The sequence below is a fragment of the Apaloderma vittatum genome, unplaced genomic scaffold (assembly GCF_000703405.1).
Source record: "Apaloderma vittatum isolate BGI_N311 unplaced genomic scaffold, ASM70340v1 scaffold19137, whole genome shotgun sequence".
Classification (NCBI taxonomy): domain Eukaryota; kingdom Metazoa; phylum Chordata; class Aves; order Trogoniformes; family Trogonidae; genus Apaloderma; species Apaloderma vittatum.
The window spans coordinates 13695-36203 of record NW_009724781.1 but is presented as its reverse complement, the minus strand read 5'-3'; the positions used below and the strand labels follow the sequence as shown (position 1 = coordinate 36203).

Below are 22509 nucleotides of genomic sequence, written 5' to 3'. Positions count from 1 at the left end.
GGGAAAGATACAGGAAACAGAGGATCAGTTTTTATGGTATTTAATTTAACTTTCTGATGCTCAGGCACAGTATGACAGAAAATACCTACTGACCCAGAAGCATCATTCTATTGGCATCCTGCTATTATTATTAGATATTATAATTATTAATCATCAGTAACTGATCATAATATCTAATAACATTATTTTTAAAAGACCTTAAACAATTGTCTGAATTTTCAGGGTAAGAATATCAAAGGTACCACATCAAGCTTTGATTCTAAATTTAATGAGAGTTTATTGATATGAACAGCTGAAAATCCAACTCTTAGTTTAAAAAGTATACCTTTACAATCTAGTCAGCTGCCTGTCAGTTAAGGACTCAGAGGATCAACATGAACGCTGTAACGACAGGCTTTTTGGTGTTTCAACAAAAACTGTTTTAAGAGGTAGTCTTAATATAAGGGGCCCAAGAACTGGGCATTACTTCAAACTTCTGATATGACAAAATATTAGAAAAGAATGAACACATAATTAAGGGTAAGGGTGAGCAGGAAGAATTGTGTGGGTACAAATTGAGAAAAGATGAAACTTGCGCTAATTGTACCCTGGGGACAGAATACTATAGGAAGTTTTACAATTAACTGTGGCTGCAGATGAAAGCAAACAGCTTAAGATCTTTGGCTACAGCTGAAGAAATTCTTCCCTCTGTCCTTTTCTTCATCCATACATGAAAGAAGTTTTGACATAGCAAAGTATCAGATTATGAAAAGCAGCTAAGTGTAAGCAATACACACAGGCCATGATAGTGTCAGCAGAAAGTAGTATCTTCACCTCAGGAAGCGGCTGAACTTTTCAGTGGCATAAAGCTGTAATTAGTTGTATACAGACAATTCAGTGCTGGTGTTCTTCACTGTTAACTTCTTCCCCCTGTTCTCTTTCCTTCTTTAGGTTCATTGTATGGCACGGCTGTTTTGAGTTAGAGTATCACGTACTTGATTCTGGCAATCAGGTGAGAGTGGTGACACTCTGAGAGCTAATCCAAGCCATCCCTTAAGGAGCACACTGTTCCAGTGTCAACTTAAAGCTAAGATATTTCTTTTCTGTGTGCTGTAGCATTCTGAAGCCATCTTTTAAAATATGTGCAGCATATTTTAGGGAAGTTTCCCTTTTAACTCTCTTTTGGCCATACTGGCGAAAGAAAACATTTTACTTTTAAGTTAATATAGCATATTTCTTGCATCTCTTGTCTACATCTCAAGGGTGAACCACAACAAATTTCACCTTAAACTATATCCAGTTGTGTTCACTCAGGTTAGCTTGAAGTACAGGGTTGGATGATTTGGGGTCCAAGGTTCAGTCTCTAGAAGGGCAGGGGACTTTTGTCCCCTGCTTACATCCTGATTCCCCCGCCTGTCTGGGCAGAGCAGGAGAGTTGTTGTAGGTATGGAAATTCCTACTCTGGAGAACTTTCTCCAAACATAGATTTATATTTGTAATTAGAACCTTTCACACTTTCTTGCTAATCAAAACATAGGTTTGAATTGAATAAAAGAGTTTATTCAAGTCAATGATATCAGTGAGTTCAGTATTTAGCAATGAGACAATTACTTCCGTAGATTCTTTGACTTCTTTCCTCAATATGACTGAGAACATGGGCAGTATGATTGCTTCAAGCACCGTGCAAGGCACTATGGAGCAAAATTTACAAAGCTGCTATTGCAAACACTGAAAGCTCAAACTGCAGGAATCAAGAGGTACGATGCCATGTCTGCTGTGTAGCAAGTGCCCTTTGCCAGAGTTCTTGCTGTATCTTTACTGCAGAGGGGCAGAGTAGTGGTCATAAACTAAAAAGTAGCACATTCCCTGTGGCAGCAGAAGATGAAAGATAAAGCTGAACTCAAACCTAGTCTCATGCAACTGATGGTTTCTTCTATTTGACTACCAGTCATTGTTCCTTCTCAGGCACTTTTTCTTTTACAGTCTGTCAGCATCCCCATAGAAACTGACTACTCATCTACCAAAATCCTCAAATCTAATCTCCATCACTAAATTTTTCCTTCTGCTGTTCTGGTTCTGAATCTTAGGTTTGACCATCCCAGGCCTTCTGACTGGACACCTGCAGTGTGATTTTTCATGCAGACCTGTAAAGCAAAGAAACTATACATTATTTTTCTGCTCTATGAAGGTATGTAATTTTTTTTCTTTTTAAAGGAAAACTTTTCCCTGCAAGTTTCTACATCATGTCAAGGAATAAACTGCATGCTTTATCTCAGGTCTTTTGGGTTTTTGCCACTAAAAAAAATACTTTACTCTGCATCTACTAATTTCATCTTCAACATATTCATAATCAATAATTTATATTAATTAGGTTTTAATATGCCTGTGGAGTTTGAGAACATGTGAGAACAGAGAACTTGAGACAAAAGAATGGCACTAGTTTTAGCATGACTTTTATTTCAGATTATGAAAGCATTAGAAAATTAATTTGCTTGGTATTTTTCAGTCAGAATGTTTTTTCAGGCTTCTAGAAGATATGTTTTAAGACCTGGGCCTCTGTTACTAGGTCCTGACAAAGAAGCAGGTGAAAGACTGGCAGCAAAGGGCTGCCTACAGCAGCATGTCTGAGAAGGTAGGGATCCTAGAAATGTGAAAAGATCATCTACTTCTGTATCATTTCCCAAACTGAAAATATAGTTTGGATAAATATAAATAAAAAGGTGACTTAGATGCAGAGAGTATTCCAACTAAGGGTTATTACTTTCCAGATGTGTGCAATACAAAACTAACCAGCAGACCCTGTAACTACGTGGTTATACTTCCGAGTAACAGATAGTTTTAAGCTGCATGTGTGCACACACTTCTACAGCTTACCACTGTTTGTTTACATCACATATAAACCATATTTATATATACATATCAGTCTGGCTCTCACACATGCATTTCTCTGCTATAAAAACAGTATTATGAAATATCTGACAGAAAGGAGCCAGAGAGACTTGTTTTCTTCTTCTGCATGAGATCTGTCTTGCATCCTCAGGAATGGCAAGGTACAGAACAGGAGGGCAACGTACACGTGGTACAGAGAGGCATGTGAAGGGCAGAGAGAGTTAAGGTGAACAGCCAGATTAGGAGTGGATCATGATTTGAGAGATTAATGGTGATCTCCCACTGCCAGTAAGAGACAGATGTAAAAGCAGCTGAAACCTGATGGCAGAGGCATGGGTTAAAAAATCAAAGCTGAAAAGGCAAAAATAGTGGCTTCCACATCTAGAAATGGGGCTATTGTCAGCGCTCTTCTGCCATCCACCATATAATATGCCAAAGCAGCAGTAACATCCACCCATGCCACCATCCTCTCCTTGCCCGACTGCATCACACGACGAAACTGGGCCCTCACCTTGCTGGGCCAGTGCTACTGTGCTCCATCTTCCCTATCTTGCTCCTTCATTTCCAGAGTCCTGGGCACATCCAAAGGGACTTTAGCTCTCAGTGCATCAGTTTCACCTTACTCATCCACATCAGAGCTGCAGCTTTTTCAAGGAAGAAACAGCCCAAGTCCACAGTACTCCTCTAAAATTGCTCGAGTTGTCCGAGAATTAGATAAATATCGATAGTCTTCATAGAATGGGCTTGTTTAGGTAATGCACTGGTGTAAAGGTTTCTCCAGGGATTTGTTAGGCTTAAAAAAATGCTGTTGGTATAGCAGTGTGTGAAAGCAGAGTCTGAAGCTCTGGACTGTAGCCTCTATTTTAATCTCATCAGAATGTGAATTCATGGCATGGTCCTGCTTGCATCTGAAACTATGCAGACAGAGCCTGGCAACCACACAGCTTCACGGAAGTTAGAGGAGTGTACACACTGAAGTATTGCAGCAATTATTCAGTCACAGGTATTTGCAAAATTTATGAAGACTTTTTTCTAGTTAGACATATGCATACCTCACACTAGACATATCTTGAGCATAAAGTTATGCAGTAGAACTAATTTTCCATGCATTGCTTTCTTCATGAATTTATATTTCTTTCTTTTCTTCCACATGTGTAAAGCTTGGGACCAAAAACCTGCAAAGGAAGCTTATTTCTTCTTCTTATGTATCTGTATCATAATATATTCTTAGAAAGGAGAACAGAAAAACTACATATACAATTAATAAATGTGGTGTCTAATAAAGGATGAAAGTATCACCAAAAAAACTCTGCATGGAAGTGTGTGGATCACCAAAAAATTATAAATACCATTTTCTTTGTCTTCCAGAAACCTCAGTTAGAAGTTAGAAACCTCAAATATCTTTGTTTCAATATACTAAACAATAATTTCATTTCGAGAGAAACAGAAATGTGAAACAACATATTCACCACTTTGACATTGTCCCATTTTCGGCACTGTACAAACATGCATTAAGAAGTAAAAACAACTTTTACAGAAATGTATTCAAATTGATAGATTAGATTAAAATAAACAGTTTTAAGCATGTGCAATGTAAGTAATGGGTCTTGTGTCTATCTGCTTATGTTTTGCATAGATATATATTAGATGTATATATGTGTATATGTACATATAAACTTTGTGATATGGAATATTAAACAAAACTTATTTGCTTTAATGCTTAATGATATGAATGTCCAGTGAGATGTAGAATGTTACACATATGGTTATAAGATGTGCTTCTGACTTGGGTCTTTTAAAAAAAACTACCTTGTGATAAAGGAAATGTGAAAAAAAATATACTGATTGATTTAATATTTTTTGAGTTATTAGAACGTTTAATTTAATTCCACAAAAGACGAATATAAACATCATCTTACCTGTATGAATATTCCTGAGTTATTTCTGAAATAAACTGAGTAGTACAGTATATTTCCATTAGGCTTTTGAGGAGGAGACCAGAATAGCATTATTGATGTGGAAGTAAGGTTTCTGTACACAACATCTTTTGGTGGATCACTTGGTGCTGAAAAAACATTAAATTTAGCATACCTCACTCAAGGTTTTGTACATTTAAGTGCCCAAGAAATATCCACTACAGATCACTATAGATTTGACAACATCCTATGCCAGATTAAGTGTACTTCTGATTATAGTATAAAAACTGCTTCTGGAAAGGATGAAGTAAAATAGTAGATGCAAATTAATTTTTTAAATGCTATTTTTCAGACCCATTTGTATTTAGCTGCATTTGTAAACAGATACTCTTTTGTTACAGAATTTTCTCTGTACTTACTGCTTTGTGCACATGGAAAGTCTAATGTGCAGACATGGAAGTTACCAAGTTAGGCCTCTATGCTCAATATATAGTTTAGAGGAGAAAGAAAAAAAAGGATTTCATAGAATCATAGAATGGCCTAAGATGGAAGGGACCTTAGACATCATTAGATCATTTTAACCCAGCCTCCCTGCCATCAGGGACGCCACCTCTCAACCAGATGGGGACCGAACAGGAATCGAACCTGTGATCTTAGCACTGTTAGCACTATGCTCAACTCAGAAACTCTAAATTAAAAGCCTTGTTCTCTCTCTGATGATTATAAACAGAATTTAGTCTCCCAATTCATGTAGGTAAACCAGATACTTAAGCTTGGATGTATGACAATTTCTATTTTTTCTTCTTTTCTCAGTCTATTAAAAATGTAGGAGGGACTTTGTAACGCTTCTTCAATTAGCTTGTCCTCCTACTCTGCAAAGAATAACAGCATATGGCCCTTCTCAGTAGCACACGGATGTTCAGCTCCTAAAGTTGGCTTTAGAGAATTAGAATCCTTATTTCTTGCCATCTAAGTGCTCTACGTAATATGCAGTAGAGTACTGAATACTTTATCTTACCTCTCTGGTTTTGTGCTGTTCTGATTTGTATAAAAGGCTAAACTATTAATTGGAGGGGAACTCCAGAATCAGTTCCTAAAAATCCTGCCCTAAAAGATCAGTTCATGTTTCTGAGACAGCTTCAATAGCAAAGACTGGGAATACCCACAGCCTGATGATTTAGGCAATCCTTTGCATAGACGCTAATCCTGCCAGTGACTGCGTCTTGGCAAGTCAGTTTATCCATGCAGGATGATTCTGAAATATGTCTGCATACTATCCAGTTTGGAAGAGATTGTAGCAATATATTGACAGGAAAGCCAGAAACTATAATTAAACTTGACTTTCAAAGCATAGTATATACGATGTTCATTTATAAAAGCCATCTACCATGTTGGAAGTATAAAATCATTAAAATAGAACAAATAAATCAGCGTACACTCACAATATTTCATTTTCAAATTAAAACCATTTTAGACTTATGAAATAGGACCAGAAGAGTATTTTCCCTAATGGAAGTGGTGTCACAGCAAGACAGAGTGAAGAAATATGAAAATACATTATCAAATTTATTTATTTCAAAATTTAAAAATAAATTATTTTAATTTTACCTGTGTTTAAGGGAAATGCAAAGTTTTGCTCAATAAATTAACAGCAACAGACATCATAATTTTAGAGAGCCATAGATATATGTACACACAAAGACAGAGACACACACAGACAGGTAGAATGTCCCTTCTTGAGTGGTAGAATGCGAGTTCTATTTCAGTAGCTTTATCAACTTAAATAAGGCTGACAGAAATTTAGGACTGAATGAAGCTAAAGGTTCATACTATATATAAGCTTACCTCCTTCAGAAGTTCTGAATGTTATAGTATCACTTTTTATGTTGCCATCTCCGAATCTTGTACTTGCTGTTAGGTAAGCACTATACTCATAGTTATTTTCCAGGTCTGTGAACTGCAATGATGTCTCTGTTACATTAACACTCCTTTTTGACATTTTATTCCTAAAGAAAAAGTATTTTACTAATTATATATACACATTGTTTCTGTATGTGTACAACTGTGGCATACAAAATAAAATTGAAAAAATGCAATATTGTGGTAAATACAAATATTTTAGGCTTTAAAAAAAGGCTGGGATAACTTTTATTTTTTATATTGAAAAGCTCACTTCCATATTACTGTGTCACAACAGGGCTCTTAATTTTGCTCTTTAAAAAAAACAACAAAAATCCCACAGAAATATATTTGTAAATTACATCAGCAAAGACAATGATTATATGGAATACCAAGGAGGAGCATGTGCATCTAGTAACTGCTATCAAAAGGTTATGTGGTACCCTTGGGAAGGACACAGTAGGGCATAACTAAACTGTCTCCCTGGACAGGAATAGCGAAATATAAAAAGATTATAGCAGGGAGCATGCCCTACTGTGACTCTGTGAAATTGGTCAGAAGGCTGAAGTTATAAATGGAATAATAGAAGATGATATGGAATAGGAATTAGCTGGTGCTGAGTTAATTCTGGTGGAATGTAGCAGGGGATCAGAATGGAACTCTAGTCAGGTCAAAACCCGCCTAGAAAGGCTGTAAGATGAAACATTAATAAAATGCTGGTATTAGCATAGGTATGAAATGATTATCAGAAAGTAAAATAAGATACAGAAAGAACTAACTTTTGTTCAGAAAGTCTGCTATTCCACATTAAATTAATTTAATCTTTTACGAAAAAACACAGCAGGAAAAAAAATAGCCAATGTTCCATTCCTGCAAAGATTTCTGTATGAGTGGGTGTGCTATGTCTTTAATGGAATTTCATACATGGATGATAATTTGACAAGTAAAACTGAGTATGTTGCTCCAGGAGTCTCCATGGAGCTCCTCACAAACAAGAGAATGGGTTCTAATGCTAAAAAAAAGGGGAAAGGCTAATTTTCAGCCTTTGATAAATGAATGAATGTCCCATTAGCAAAGATCATCATATGATACTCCTGAAGTAAAGTTACATTAACAAACAATTGAAATGAGAAAATGAAAAAAATAAATTCTCCCTATCCCTTTCAGTTTTTGAGTGGAATGTCTCTTGACATGGGAAACTTTCCTGGTAATGGAGAAAGTTAACATCTACATTTTTTCCTAAACTTCTGACATTTTAAATAGTCAGTATAGAGATTAAAAAAAGTTGCAGCTGTAGTTATCAAATTCTGTACAAAGAAAAGACATCTTTTCTTGGATCTTTGCCTGATATATTCTTAGTATGGAAAAATGTAGCTGGTTATAATTTAAGTAAGAAGAAAATCCACAGCTTAACGCTGCAACCACTTCTACTCTGAGTAATTGCATTCTTATAGCATCTTACTTGCCAAAAACGCTTTCCACAATCAGGCATAGTTAGGAAGAAGAACAAAAGCTTGAGATGTTCCAAGAAGAGTTGATTTTCTGTTTAGAAACAACTGAGACTGCAAACAAAGTAATAAGAAAGCACTGATCAAAGCACGTGCAGTCTTCACAATGAGAAAGTAGCTAGCAGAACAAAGTAAGCCAAAGAATTTAATAAAGAATAAAATATTAAATTTGAAACATAATCTTTAGGGAACCATGACCAAAGAGATTCAAAGAAATTGCTTTCACTTGACAAAGACAGGTACCATATTTTCCTGAAAATCTGTACCATAAAGTACATCTAGTCAGCAATTACCTCACAAAAATTTGCTAAGCAGGATAATGCCAAAAGACAATAGCTATATACAAGCCATTATAGAGTTTGTATAGAGAGAGTATTGATAAGCCTCCGATACTCTAGAATTGCAGACTTGGGGAGTATGAGTTCGTTGATTCAAGGCACACAGAAAGTTGCTTTGCTACTTGCTAACACCCAAACCCACTCCATCCTGTGACAAATTACTTGAAAGACAGTAACAATGGAAACATTACAGATATTACCCTTTCTGTTCTGGTAGCTATGGATTCTTGTTCCCAATCCATTAAAGAAAGGTTAACAAACTCACTATGACTGTTGCAATATATTTAAGAGAAGGAATATTGATTTAACATCTGTACTAACCTTCCTCTTTCTGCTTTATTGAGAAGCTCTGGGATTAACAGTCTCTCCCAAAATATACAGAATGCCTCCCAAAAGCAGCAACTATGGTACAGCAGTTTGCCTTGTCAAATCTCACCCTGCAATGCATCTTATGAAATTATATAGACAATTCTGTTAAATTATTAAAATTATACTCCTTCACCCCCTCCAAAAAAACCAAACAGCCTCCAAGGAAGAAATGAAGTTGTGGCCCCTCTGAAGGCAACAGGAGTTTTTCTTCAATGTCCTTGCCTCAAGATGATACCTAATGCCTCTCTAATTTTAGATATGGCACAGTAAGGACAGATAAGACAGAGCAAGGAGAATATGGAAGGAAAAAGGACAACACTTAATGCAAAAAAAGTTATGTGGTTGCTTAATTCCAATATTTAGAAAGATGGATCAATTAAAAAAAAATTTAAAAAAAATAATTCTTACTAACTCATTTATCATAATAACAAAAGCAGTAAGCTTTAAGGTAATATAAGGATGAAAAGTTGTATAACCTTGAGTGTTTGAACACAGCCAGTAATGAAAGTATAATCTTTGTTGTGAAGTAACTCTTTCCTAGCTAGAGGATAGTCTTTAATTTATTTTTTTTTTCACTTGGTTAAAGACCACCAGACCTTGCCAATACAGTAGAAGTAACAAGACAAAACAAATTTAACTTTTCTGGAAAGAACTCACTCCTGTTCACTTTATCACCAACTTAAATAGAAGTTATAATTAAAAAAAGAAATAAAAAAAAATCATTGTGAACTGAGGCCAAACTCTACTCCAAAATTGTCACGTAACATTGAAACAATAAATATAATCTAAATAGTACTGTGTTTATAATGACTGCTGATTTGCACATCTGGTTCACATCTCATAATGTGCACCTTAGAATTTGCTTCCTGTAGCTTAGTAGTGGCAATAAAATGGTACAGCATAAATGCAATATATTAAAAGTAGTCAATAACAACATATTTTCACTCCCAGTACAAGTTATAGATAGATCTTTGAAGAGGTGCTACATGACTATACCAAACTATGTTATGCAGAGAATAGGACAGAAGCTGAAAGTTTTAACGTGACAAAACGTTTTAAAGGTGATTTTTTTAAAAGAATATAAAAAGAGAAAAATGGTAAAATGTTAAAAAATACTCATTTACTATGAATAAAATAAATACAAAATATAATAGAAATATATAACAGCTAGCACATACAAAGACTCTTAACATTGCTCCTACACACTTTCTCCAAAAGGAAAAAATATTTCTCTATTTTAAGCCTATTTCAAATCTCATTCACAATTTAGCATAGGCTTGTGTCCTGCCTTATGATAGGCCTAATCAGAATACAATGAAAATCATCATCATGGACTAATTAAAATTTGAATTCTTTTACCATAACATAACCTTTAGAAAAAATGTTGAAAATGCTTACAAAATGTTTAATATCCCAATATTCAACTACTTCATTATGTCTGAATTTGTATATACAAAAGGCAAGTATTTTAAGTGCTGGATGAATATTCATTCTTGAAAAACATATAATCAACACATTGTGTAAGAAAAACCTAGCATTCCTGATAGGTTACAGATTAATATTTATCCTCAGAACTACTTCCAGAAAATCTTACCAGACGTAAACTGTGTAATAGAGGATAATTCCATTTGGCTCCAGCGGAGGTTTCCATGACAACTTCACAGTGACATCCGACAACTGTTTTACAGAGAGGGATTCTGGAGGAGAACTTGGAGCTACAAAATGAAAGGACAGGACACAACATCTCGTTAAACAGCTAAGATCGATGGGATACGCAGCATCTGTAAATGGGTTTTTAATTATTCGTGATGGAAGGTGAACTTTGTACTACACCAGTACAGTATCCATCAACTAATGTTAAGGCACAGCTTCTTTTCCTTTTTCTGACAGATGATAAAAGAAGATTTTGCATGGTGGTGTTAGAACATCTGTTTCTGTGATTCAATGGAAAAAGTACTTCATGAGAAAACAGAGCAATGGGTAGGTCACAGTGATTCACCTACTGTCCAAGTACATTGCTGTTGCTTTTTTTCCCCCCTTCTAATAAAAGCAAGAGCTTTATAGGTATGAACACATGTAAAATATAGCAAAATAGTTCCCCTGAGGAAAAAGAGGTGCTGTAAAGAATTATACAAAACGCCCAAAGGTGGAAAAATGGATAAGCATGGCATTGAGAGATGATAAAAATGTGGGATACTAGGCAGCGGTAAAATCTATTCACTCCATTAAATAAGGACCACATTCATACATTTAACATGTCACAAGGGCAAATACAAAGATAAGCATTGGCTGAGACCGTTAAAATTCATTTCAAGATGAACTCTACATGATACCGTATCACGACCACGTAAGGAAACAACTTAAGTAAACAAAAATGTAAGACTATGTTTGATTTCATTCTAAAGCTCATACAAATATCCTGAGGAAAAGTCTACATATGTGTGCATAAATGATAGAGCTTTGTATCAGCACGTTATTGAGAAGTAAATCCTTTTCTTCATCTTGGTTCATGGATGTATGTATCACTACTAAGTAATATTAGAATTACTTTTGTTTTTCTCAAATTAAACCAAAGAGCATCATGCACTAAAAATTCAGGTCACAGCTCTAGTCATGCATGAAAATTGAGAATATGAGCATAGCTATTAGCAAATCTATGAAACATTTGGTCTGAACCTTGGAACACTGTGTTCCTGTGAATAAAGAACATGTGGTGTATTATAAATATTGTTGTTTTTCAGTTGTTGTCCTGTCTTTCACTATCTCAAAAGTTGGCAAAAAGGCTTTAGAACTCTGTACAATTAAGAAAAAAATATTTTGCATGAACAAAGGTTCACTGAATTCACTGAATGTCTGTATTTACTAGCGAAAAATGGTGACAGCTGTATTTAGTGTTTTACTTGTTACATTATCCTCAGTGGCTCTACAATAAAAGATGTCATACTGTGAATATCATGTCTTTTTGGCACATCAAGTTCATTCTACAGTTCTCATCCAGAGAGAAGAACATAATCTACATATCTCTGAATAAAAATACACCATGCATTTATCCAAATTAGCTGTTCCTAGTATGCTCCAGCAACATTACTCTTGAGTAGGGGCCATCAACATTTTGGAGATTTGGAAATATCTATTATAATAAAAGCTGGATCTTAGGCAGGTGTTGCCTAAGATGTGAAAAAATATAATTTGGGAATGGCTCATGGAACGTTGGTGTCAATGTGACTTTAATCAAGGTTCCCAGAAACTAAGCAATAGAGAGGGAATTATATAGTCTCCTTCAAGATATGAGTCGCAGCACCTAAACTGAGATTCTGCTTTGAATTTTTTTTCAGGATTCCCCCTCTGAAACTACAAAGGGAACTAGTGATAACTTCCTGCAGCTAAATCAGGTGCTGAAAATACAAATATCATTTTAAGGTCCCTTTGCTGATTTGTGACATACCATATTAATTAGCAGGGGATGCAGCAACCATCTTCTACCCTCAGCCTATGGTGCAGAATACTCCCCTGCTCAGTTTGGAAGTCCAGTACTACAAATGATGGATTTTGAGCATTTTCATTATATTCATACTTGTACATCTATATATGTGTACATGCACCTGTTTAGAAGAATCCAAAAATCTCCGAACAAGAGAACCAGAAATCACCTTGGATCATTCAGACTGTCCTGTAGTGATTTTCCCTTTCTCCAGCTCTCATATGACCACAGAATGAAACACAAGATTTAATCTTGCCATATAGCGTATTAAGTTAAAATAACATCAGTAAATTAAGATTCTTCAAATTCAAATGATATTGGTAAGACCAAATGTCCAGGCACAGCAATCATGCCACTTCACATAGTTTGTACTGGTAAATACGTTAAATAACAGATAGATAGATAGATAGATAGATAGATAGATAGATAGATAGATAGGAGATATCAATACAGATATATAATGGCAAAAAAAAAGCTATCTAAAACTACACATATCTGACATGAAGTGTGAGATCAGTTTAAGACTACAGGCAGAGAGTAATACATTGCAAGTTCTGTTCCGACTTACCATCTTCATCAGTCAGTATATGCAGAGGTGAACTACGAAGGCCTTCCCCCACTGTGGTACTAGCAGACACTTCCACGGTATATTCTGTATACTTCTTTAAATCTAAACAAAGAAGAAGTATTCAATAAACTAAGCATTCAGTGGGCCAATTTGTTGGGTTTTCTTAGTGGACCCTAAGTAGTTTTGAAGTGCTGAATAGGCCCATCACACTGATCTGTGTCTTCAGAGACTGAAGGAAGCATTAGGAAAACCTGAACACAAAGTATTCTGCATGAACAAAAGAAGGGGCAAAGTCCTAATTACCGGTTTATACTTTATACTGCTAGAATGCTTTACAGTTTGGCCTTGGCTATACTCTGAAAATTTACTCATTAAGGTATGAGCTACCAACATTAACTGCTGTGTCATGGCTCAGTGACAATGACAGAAGATAGAAAAAGATATGTAGATGGCTTGAGTGTTTACTTTGCTACAATGACAGATATGCTAAGAAATCTATGGAAGTTCCTGGTACTTTAAATATTTAAAATACAATGAGATCTATATTACTCTATACCATTTGTGGCCCACTCCACCACATTATGGCAGGACACAAGAGGCTGTTTCTCAGGATAGGTAGAATAAAAGTTTCCATAAGGACAAGAAGGATCATGTTCAACCAGTGAACTAATTGATCTGTATCATTCTGTTGATCCCTTCTCAGAACGATTTACAGTTGCCCTAAGTTCCAGATCATTATATACTGGCCTGTAATACGTAGTGTCAGAAGAGTAGTGTTTATGACTCTTTGCTCAGTTCCATTAGTCCTCTTGAGATATATTGTGTAGGCCTGTATGATTCCATTGGGAAGGGATGGTGGAAAAAATGATAATTCAATTTCCATAGATGAGATGTTCCTATAGGTTACGTTTTCTGGTGCAGAATCAGGAACTAGAAGACAAAATTTAGACTCATAGAAGATTTTAGTCAGTTTCGTTGATTTGTTAAGCATTTTCTTAAACTCTTCTTAAATAAAACACATTGCAAACATTTGGATTTTCATCCTTTTTTTTTTGTACAAAATAAATTTTAGAAAAGGCTCAATTGGAAGATGAAAAACAAGACATGCACATTGTAACAAGGTACAGGTCGTCTTCTTTTTCCCTGGGTGATCTCCACAAACTGTATAAATACTTGCATGGAAAACCAAAGGGAGCTTAACATATTGCTGTGAGGGCCCTGAGAGCATCCACTCTCCTGGAGATTTTGCTGTGGGGGCTCAGGGCCAGCTTAGCAATAGTGTAGCCAAAGGTTGCCTCCTCCTTGCTGGTGATATTGTTGCAGCCAATGTTGCAGAGCTGACCACTGGCCTCTGGGAGCTGCTTTCACCTGGGGCTTTCATGTTTTGCCCCTGCCAGAGCTATAGCTCCTACTGCATCACTGCCGTGGCTGTGCTTGGCCTCGGACCCACTGATCTAGCCCCTGACTTATGGGCTGACGTTGCAGCCTGACCTCAGCTGGCCCCATCACTGCCGACCTTCCCAGCTGTCCCCGGGCTGCATCTGACTCAGTTAACGTCACTGAACCTGCTAACTCACTTTCCTGATGTGACCTCAGCTCTGCCTCACTGACATGGAGTGTTTGGCAGTCTGGACTCTGGGCTGCCCCTGGCTGCCACCCCCATACCTGCCCTGCTCCCTTCACTGGAGGTCAGTAGGACAAATCCCGGCTAGTAAGGCCCCTTCCCTGCTGGCCCAGAGACCCCCTTGGTTCTTGGCTCCTCATCCTTTAGAGAGCAGCTGGCCCTTGCTGTGTCGTGACCCATGTGTTGCCTGATCTAGTTGAGAGGCGTCCCTGCCCATGACAGGGAGGTTGGATTAAATGATCTCTAAGGTCCCTTCCAGCCTAGGCCAGTCTATGATTCTATGATGATTCTGTGACAACTGGGTTTTGGGCTCATGTGTCTGTCTGTACCCAAAGAAACACACAAGTATGTTTTCCATTAACCAAAATTGGACTGATAGCAGAATATATTTTAGTCCAGAAAATGATAATCATACTATGACAGCACAATTGGCCCAGAAGGTCAGTAAGGCATGGACATGTTTTTAGGATTCCCTAAACATTCTTATAAATGTACTAACAGTTGGTGAAACTCTGCACTCTAAAGTCTAATTAATTTCTGCTTAAGTAGTATTCAGAAAAGGGATAAATGCCAGGAGAGGCAGTGAAATCAGCCCACAATTCTGCCTAATTTCATGGTAACAGAGAACTCCCAAGAGCTCTTCAAACACATCAGCCTGTTAACAGGTTGTGTTTCACTCAAAGTGTTCTATTCTCCAGATCCTCTCTCGGTTTTTTTCTTCTCATCTCAGAAAACCTTTTTGCAGCTTTGCATCTCTGTTACATGCAGCTAGAATTCAAATTTTTGTTCTGAGCACGAGGGAAGTTAGACACTGAGAAAGAACCCCCTTAAAATACAACTCTGAAAAAAGACAGATGTCTAAGTTAAAGAAAGCAATAAAAAAAGGTTGTGTCTAAGGACAATGTTATCAGTCGGGCAGGTGGTTACCTACTCATGGTATCTGACCAAACAAAAATCTGCAAAACTTGCACAATGTCTTGGCAGAACTAGTGTGGTTCTTCTACTATGATTACTGTTTCATGCAATCCAAAATCCAGGTGCCTGTGTGTTCCTCAAGAGCTTGAATTAGTAGGCATATCTAGACCACAACTACTTGACACAGGAAAAATCAAAACTCATTTCAGAAACAAGGAGGAGAAGGAGCTCATAGCGCTTCCACTGTGCCTTAACAATCAAGGAGCCACAGCATCTCCCTGTCCCTTCTGAGAGACATCAGCATGCCTTTCCTTACTGAGAAAAATGGCCCTGAAAAAATGGCTGAGAAAAACAGAGAATGCTTAGTTCTAGGGTATAGATAGGTATAAAGTAGGCAGTTGTCCAAAGTAGCAAATTGGTGAAGATGGCAAAAGACCTCACCAAAAGAATGATCATCACACCAGTGCTACCTGATTATAGCTGAGTCCTAAAGGAAACTAACTTTCATGTCTGTCTCCCCAGTCACCTTTCATCTCTGAGTCTAACCCAAACATCTATTCCTGCATGTAATCCACTATCCTCAGCTTTTACTCCAATAACTCTCCTGTTTAGCTCCACTGACAAATTTAATGACTCTCTGACAGTATTTTATATTCCTTTCTCTACCTTGTCCTACTTACAGCTACTTATTTATTTCAAATCTCTTCTGCCTTATTACACATCTTTAATGCTCATCTTTCCCAATTCTCATTTCTAAATTTCCTTTCTTGGAAAAAAAATTCATCTACTCTTGGAAAGAACTTCATCTAATCTAGTCCTCTGCTATTTTGTTTTATCTGTACTTTCTCAAAAATATTTCTAGAAACATAAATAACTTTCCCTGCTACAAAATAGCACTTATCTATGAATTCTGATTTTTTTAACCATTAGGACTGAATTCTTATAAAACTTCAATTCATAATCTGAATTCCAAATTGCACTCATTTTTTCTGAAACCCTCCTTTTCTATAAAAAATATTTTCCCGCAAGACATGAGGAATCTTCAAGGACAAACAGTAAAATATATAAAGTCCACCAGGCATAAAACTTCCTACTGTTTTTTTTTTACTTCTTCATCTTCCTTACTAGTTTCTTGATTTTCCTTTGTACATAAGGTAGATAACAGGGTTCAAAATTACTTCCTGGCAAAGCAAACATGTACTTCTAAAATTAAACAAACTTTTAAAAATTTATTAAACTGATCTCCTAGGCATCGAATATAACCATAAAGCAGTTGATTGTGGAAAATTTACATCAAACAAAACCCCCATATACTCACCAGTTTCAGAAGTTCTCACCAGAAGTGGGAAAGATGACTGATTGCCATGGCCAAGTCTGGTGAATGCTCTTACAGAGATGTTGTAAAGAGTATATGGCTTCATCTCACTTAGTGATATACTTGTACATGAGGCATTTTTAATGAAGAAATCATGGGAATCACTGTACAGAATTTCATAGTGAGTTATGAGACCGTTAGGCTGCTCAGGTGGTAACCACCTCAGATTTATTTCTGTTGCAGTTACATTTATTAACTCTACATTTTGGGGTGGGGAGTCTGGTTCTGCAATACAGAAAGCAAAGAGAAAAAAAAACACACAAACTCTGAGAATTCCAATTATTTGAATGTAGGGCTGATCTCATAAACCTATTGGATCCTAACATTTAGTTTAGCTATCTGCACCAAAAGGCTACACTCACTCTCCCCAAAACCTTATCGCTTTTTATCTCAGTTAATTTCAGTATGTCTTCTCTTCCACTCATAAAATCAAGCATCTTTCTGCATCTCAGTTTTTTTGGAATTTCTTTTTTCTTCCACTTAAAAAAATATATCCAAAACTGCATTTATTATGAAAATATCTCCTCTGTCTACTGGTCTCATGCACACTGATACTACAAATCCTCTCACTGCCTTCCTCAAATTCACATTCTTTAAATTTAGCTGAATGCCCTGTTACTGATTTCTTCTTAAATAAACACTCATTTCACTCAACTAACCACTGAACCAAGAAAGGGACTGTATGCACTGTAACTTAATTTACTGGTACAGCTGATAATTGATGACCGTGAACACCCCAGTGTAAATTTCCCATACTCTGGTGTGAACGTTGTGCACAAAACAAGTCCAGCTCTTAGGTAGTGTATTGGGTAAATCTACCAGCAGTGTATGAGTTAATGTGGCTCCAGTGAGCTAATAACACATGAAAGTGTTGAAGGAGTGAGTGGGTTGCACTTATGAATAAAAGCAGTTCTGAATGTCAACCTTGATTCCTCTGACGGTTTCATCACTTCATCCCCAAAATAATCTCTATAAAATTTTTGAAAAACATACTAAGAACCTTCCCGGATTAGGTGATCCAGTTTGTGTATAAATATCTATATTCAGATATTTCAGAATTTATAATCTTTTTTTTTTTTTGTCTAAATGTCTCACAAACCACTTTCATTCCTGATTTCAGAGCCCATGAATGAAAAGTGTTAACTGTAACAGATGACTACTCTCTGGGTGACAAGACTGCCCACACAGATATTTCCCATCTGAAGAAGCTTAACTTTCAATTGAAATACATCTTGCACTTATTTGGCATGGTAAAATACTTAAATGCAACAGCCTAGTATCTTCCATCCTAACAGAAGTGATCTAAGACAGATGTGGGGAATCTTATTTGGAGGTATCTCTCTTTTCAAGAGTCAAACAAGTTGGCCCTCCTAGGCTAGCTAAAGTTAAGGGACAAGAATCTCAACCTGAATTACCTCAGGAAAAGAAATGAGAAGAAGGATACAGGGTAATTAGATATAGCCTATTAAAAAGGCAGGAATTACTGGTAGTTTTCTCTAGTGTCCTCAAGGCTTGTACGCCTTTCTCAATAGTTTCCTCAAGAAATGCCTCATTATCAGTGGATGAACTGTTGGCCTGAAACACCATTCTGAACAAATTTCTGTAATGATCAAAGATTTAGATAGGTAATTTTCTGTTCTTGTGATATGCCCTTCCTCTGCAAAAACCTACCATCACAGAAGCATGTAATCTTCAAAAAAATTACAAACACTGTTAGTTGTGCGGTTTAATTTGATATTTTGGTTGTTATTCAAATCATCTAAGCTTCATAAATCCCCATGATCTTTAATCCTGTAATCCTTTGCTCTCTTTTATTCTCACTTAATTATTTTTCCCATGTTGTAACATATTGGGCAATGAGAGAGAAAAATGACAGCTGGATAATTACCTTCTTTAATACTTTGGTAAAAACTAGAAATAACTTTGTCAAAACCAGTGAAAATATAAACTTGATACAAATGAGAAAAAATTAAGGTTTAACAGTCATGATTCTAATCTGTAAATCTAATTCTCATGTTTTCTTTGCAGAGGTCGATGGCCACTCCAGCTTCTGCCCCTACGCCTTCACGGGTGGAGACTACATTTCAGGCAAGCAAGGAAGTTCCAGAAATCTTCATAAAGTAATATAGTGCAATACCTTATGTTAAAACTATTGATTGGTCTTAAAATTAATAAAGCCCCAAACCTGCACAAAAACAATTGCACATAACATCATTCAGAGTAAAAACCCTTTCTTTATCAGCAGCTCTGTTGATGAGACAGTCACATGGCCTCTGAATTGTCGAAAGTTTCAATTTCCTGATGCTTAAAAATCAACCTAATTTCCACAGGATAACATTTAAGAAAAAAAAAAAAAAGCTGGAGTCCCAAAGACAATTACAGTTTAGACGGGTTCTAGGGACACGTTGTTTTCAGTGTAGAAACCTTAGCTCTGCAGCTTTCTTCCCATTTGTCTGTCAGAGCTGAAATTATTTGATTGATGGTCATGCTGGAGCTGTCATCATTATTTCTAGTACTTACCCAGATATGGGCTGAATAAAGTCACTGACTGACAGAAGAGTAATAAATTCAACACATACTGATTTTACTTCTACGCTATCTTTCCCTCCTCATGTATGTGCCCAGTCTTCTGAAGAAGTGCAAACTTCAACACAGAAATCAAATCATCATTGCAAACAATGTATTTACCATCTTCAGCGGTTCTCACAAAAACATCGTTCTCTTCAGACAAAGCACTTTCTCCAATCGTGGTAGAGGCTGCCACTCTCATTTTATAATTTGTGTACTTTTTTAAACCTAAAGAGATTAAGTAAAAAAATTTTAACTGTTGACTTCTTAAACTTATAAAATTATAAAAAATTGTTACTGTTCCAAGAGTTTTGAATACACATTTGTCACCGAAAAGACAGAATATGTATAACAGCATTTATTTGGGGAGATCCAAATAAACACTCAGTCAAATTAAGAGATTTTGAAAAAAGTCAGCTAGCTTCATCCCTGTAAATAGCTTTAAGAATTTGTCAAGACAAAGGATGTGCATGTGTACATCCAAATATATGTTTTTCTTCTATATTCATTACTCTGATTAGTATAAATAAATGCCTGAAACCCCATGAGGAATACATTTTCTTCCATTTCCATCAAAATTATCACCTTAAAAAAGGAAAACTATTATTAATTTCAGAAAATACTGTGAAAAAAGTTCAAGCATGAAAAAGAATTTACAGTTTAGGAATATATTCCTATGTGGAAAGAAGAGGCTGAGAAAGACATTTCAAGGAAAAATGCACCTCACAAAATACTACCCAGTGTGTTTTGCAAACTACTACTTGGCACATGTCACAAATTACCACTTGTCTTACCTAGTCCTCTCCTCTCGCCTCACTTTCACACAGAATAAAAGAATATCAGGGGTTGGAAGGGACCTCGAAAGATTATCTAGTTCAATCTCCCATGCCAGAGTAGGATCATCTACAGGATCCCTACATACTCCTGCACAGTAGATAAGTCTGCCAGTACTGTCCCAACCTTGCTTTTACATGAGGTTGTGGTGTGTGTGTGGATGCACGCGGATGAGGGACATTTGGTGCACCTACCTCGGAAATGGCTACATTACATAAAGTTGGAAAACCCCAATTTTGTACAATATATTTGCAATTAGTATTTTTTTAATCAAGCAACACTGTACCTGTCATAAGTAAGCTGTTGTTTGAAGTTGTTGTATGGAATGCTCTTTCTGTATCCAATTCCATCGCGTAAACAGTATAATGAGTGATTTTCCCGTTGGGATTTGCTGGAGGATCCCAATACAGCAAAACAGAGGAGGAGCTAATATTCTTGTAAGATATATTTTGTACTGAGCTTGGAACTTGAATGAAAACAGAACAATATAACAGCAAGTAAGTAAATGATTAAAAAATTTTAGAATATACAGTGAAAGGAGTCAGGTACATCAACTTTCATAATATCAGTGTTAGAACATTTTACCTTGTTCACGTGTCCTGACTGTAAGAACTGCTGGTGGTCCTTCTCCAACAGCAGTAAAAGCAGTCACACTGATTGTATAGTCTGTGAAAGGTGTGAGGCCCTTTATAACATATGACAGTTCTTCAGCCAAAAAGTTGATGGTATACTGATTATCTGTGATTGAGAGAAATAGTTAGTTACTTGTAAATTCATCTTTTTTCTTCTGCATTCTAAACTTACTTTGACACAGTGACATGGAACTATTTTATTGCAAAAAATTATCTTTCATGGCAATTACAAAATATAAAGGTTTACACTCTGCCTCTTAACTTAATCAAGAAGAGGCTATTATAGGTCCCTTTTCATATGTACAATAGATAGACTTGTCTATGTGAAAGAATGAATGGGCAAGAACTAAAACTATGAGGTTTATATTGACAGTTATCTCAAAAAAAAAATTTGAGAGAAATCCCCTAAGAACTAAGAAAAGGCATATTTGTATACGGCCTAGTCTCTCCATTGACTTCGGGGCTGTGGCTCCTAGGTTGATGCAGCTTTTAGTTCTGTTTTTTCGTGTTTTGGGAGTTTTTTTCAATTGAGAAAGACAGATTTCCACTTCCTTGCCTTCCCAACAGTGCTATAATAACCATAATTGAGATGGCTCCCCTCATGGATCCCATCACACTGGTATTTTTAGGCGTAGAGTTGTGGTCAGCAGAATGAAGAAGTCCTACACGCTCACAAAGACTTTTTGATGCATCTGTAATAAAGTTCAGTGTCAGCTGCCATTCGACTGTGCTAGCCAAAATCTTCTCTTATAAAGCAGCCATTATGCCACTGTAACATGAAAAAGTGTGAGTGCTTCACATACCTGAGTATCAGGCTCAGAGTTAAGTGAGACCAGTATTAAAGTGAAATCATTTAAAAATGAGCAGACTTTTTTAAATTTGACAGTGAACTGCTTTAGCTACTATAATAAATATTATAAAATAATATTTATCTGCTAGATTACAAGATACCCTGTCTGAAATAATTTTTTCGGCAGCTCAGTACCTCAAGCTGAATGACGCTGTGAAAAGGAGATTCATGTTTAAAGCACCGCATGGTTTCTCCATATGACAAAGAGGACTCTTCAGGATTAATAATGTGCAGGAAAAGACCACTGTAGTTTAAACTAATGGATTAAATTCTGGTTTTAGACACTGGTGTATATAGAGGAATTGGTAACTTTAATAATAAAACAAAATGAAACTAAACTAAACTTGACTTTCTCCCCGCTGTTCAAAACCCAGTGTAAAAATTTAGAGTGGTATTTTAAGTCCCTGCCTGTCAACCAAGGCCTGCTTAATGATGTGTAAATATCCATACTTGGTAAAGAAACACTGGTCCATTGATAATACAGAACAAGTGTACACACTAATGACATCACCATGTCATGGGGTCATCTCCACCTGTTTGTCACCCATATAGCAAAGTTGTAACTTTTTGACCTATTTACCTTCACTGACATTTGAAAACCTATTAGTCAAAAGGCTTAGAGAAATCAAGGTCTCTGAAGGGCTTGGAGATATGTTAATCCCTGACAATCACACCTGCTTTGGCAACTGTAATAACTGATTGTCTATGCAGCTTGGCTGATGGCTTTCGGGTGCTCCTTTCACTAGGAAGAAGGTCAGCTGGGT

At 36.4% G+C, this 22509-nt stretch overlaps 1 protein-coding gene across 1 annotated transcript in view; it reads right to left on the bottom strand.

Annotated features, from left to right (window-relative positions):
• Positions 1-22509, bottom strand: part of PTPRQ (protein tyrosine phosphatase, receptor type, Q) — a gene marked incomplete at both ends in the record, with an annotated part of 69436 nt that overhangs the window by 35132 nt on the left and 11795 nt on the right. The window contains 9 exons of the mRNA XM_009872659.1: positions 4788-4933; positions 6630-6790; positions 10493-10613; positions 12948-13049; positions 13695-13877; positions 16805-17086; positions 19550-19657; positions 20550-20729; positions 20849-21001. Coding sequence (XP_009870961.1) covers positions 4788-4933; positions 6630-6790; positions 10493-10613; positions 12948-13049; positions 13695-13877; positions 16805-17086; positions 19550-19657; positions 20550-20729; positions 20849-21001 — 1436 coding nt within the window. The remainder of the gene's footprint in view (positions 1-4787; positions 4934-6629; positions 6791-10492; positions 10614-12947; positions 13050-13694; positions 13878-16804; positions 17087-19549; positions 19658-20549; positions 20730-20848; positions 21002-22509) is intronic.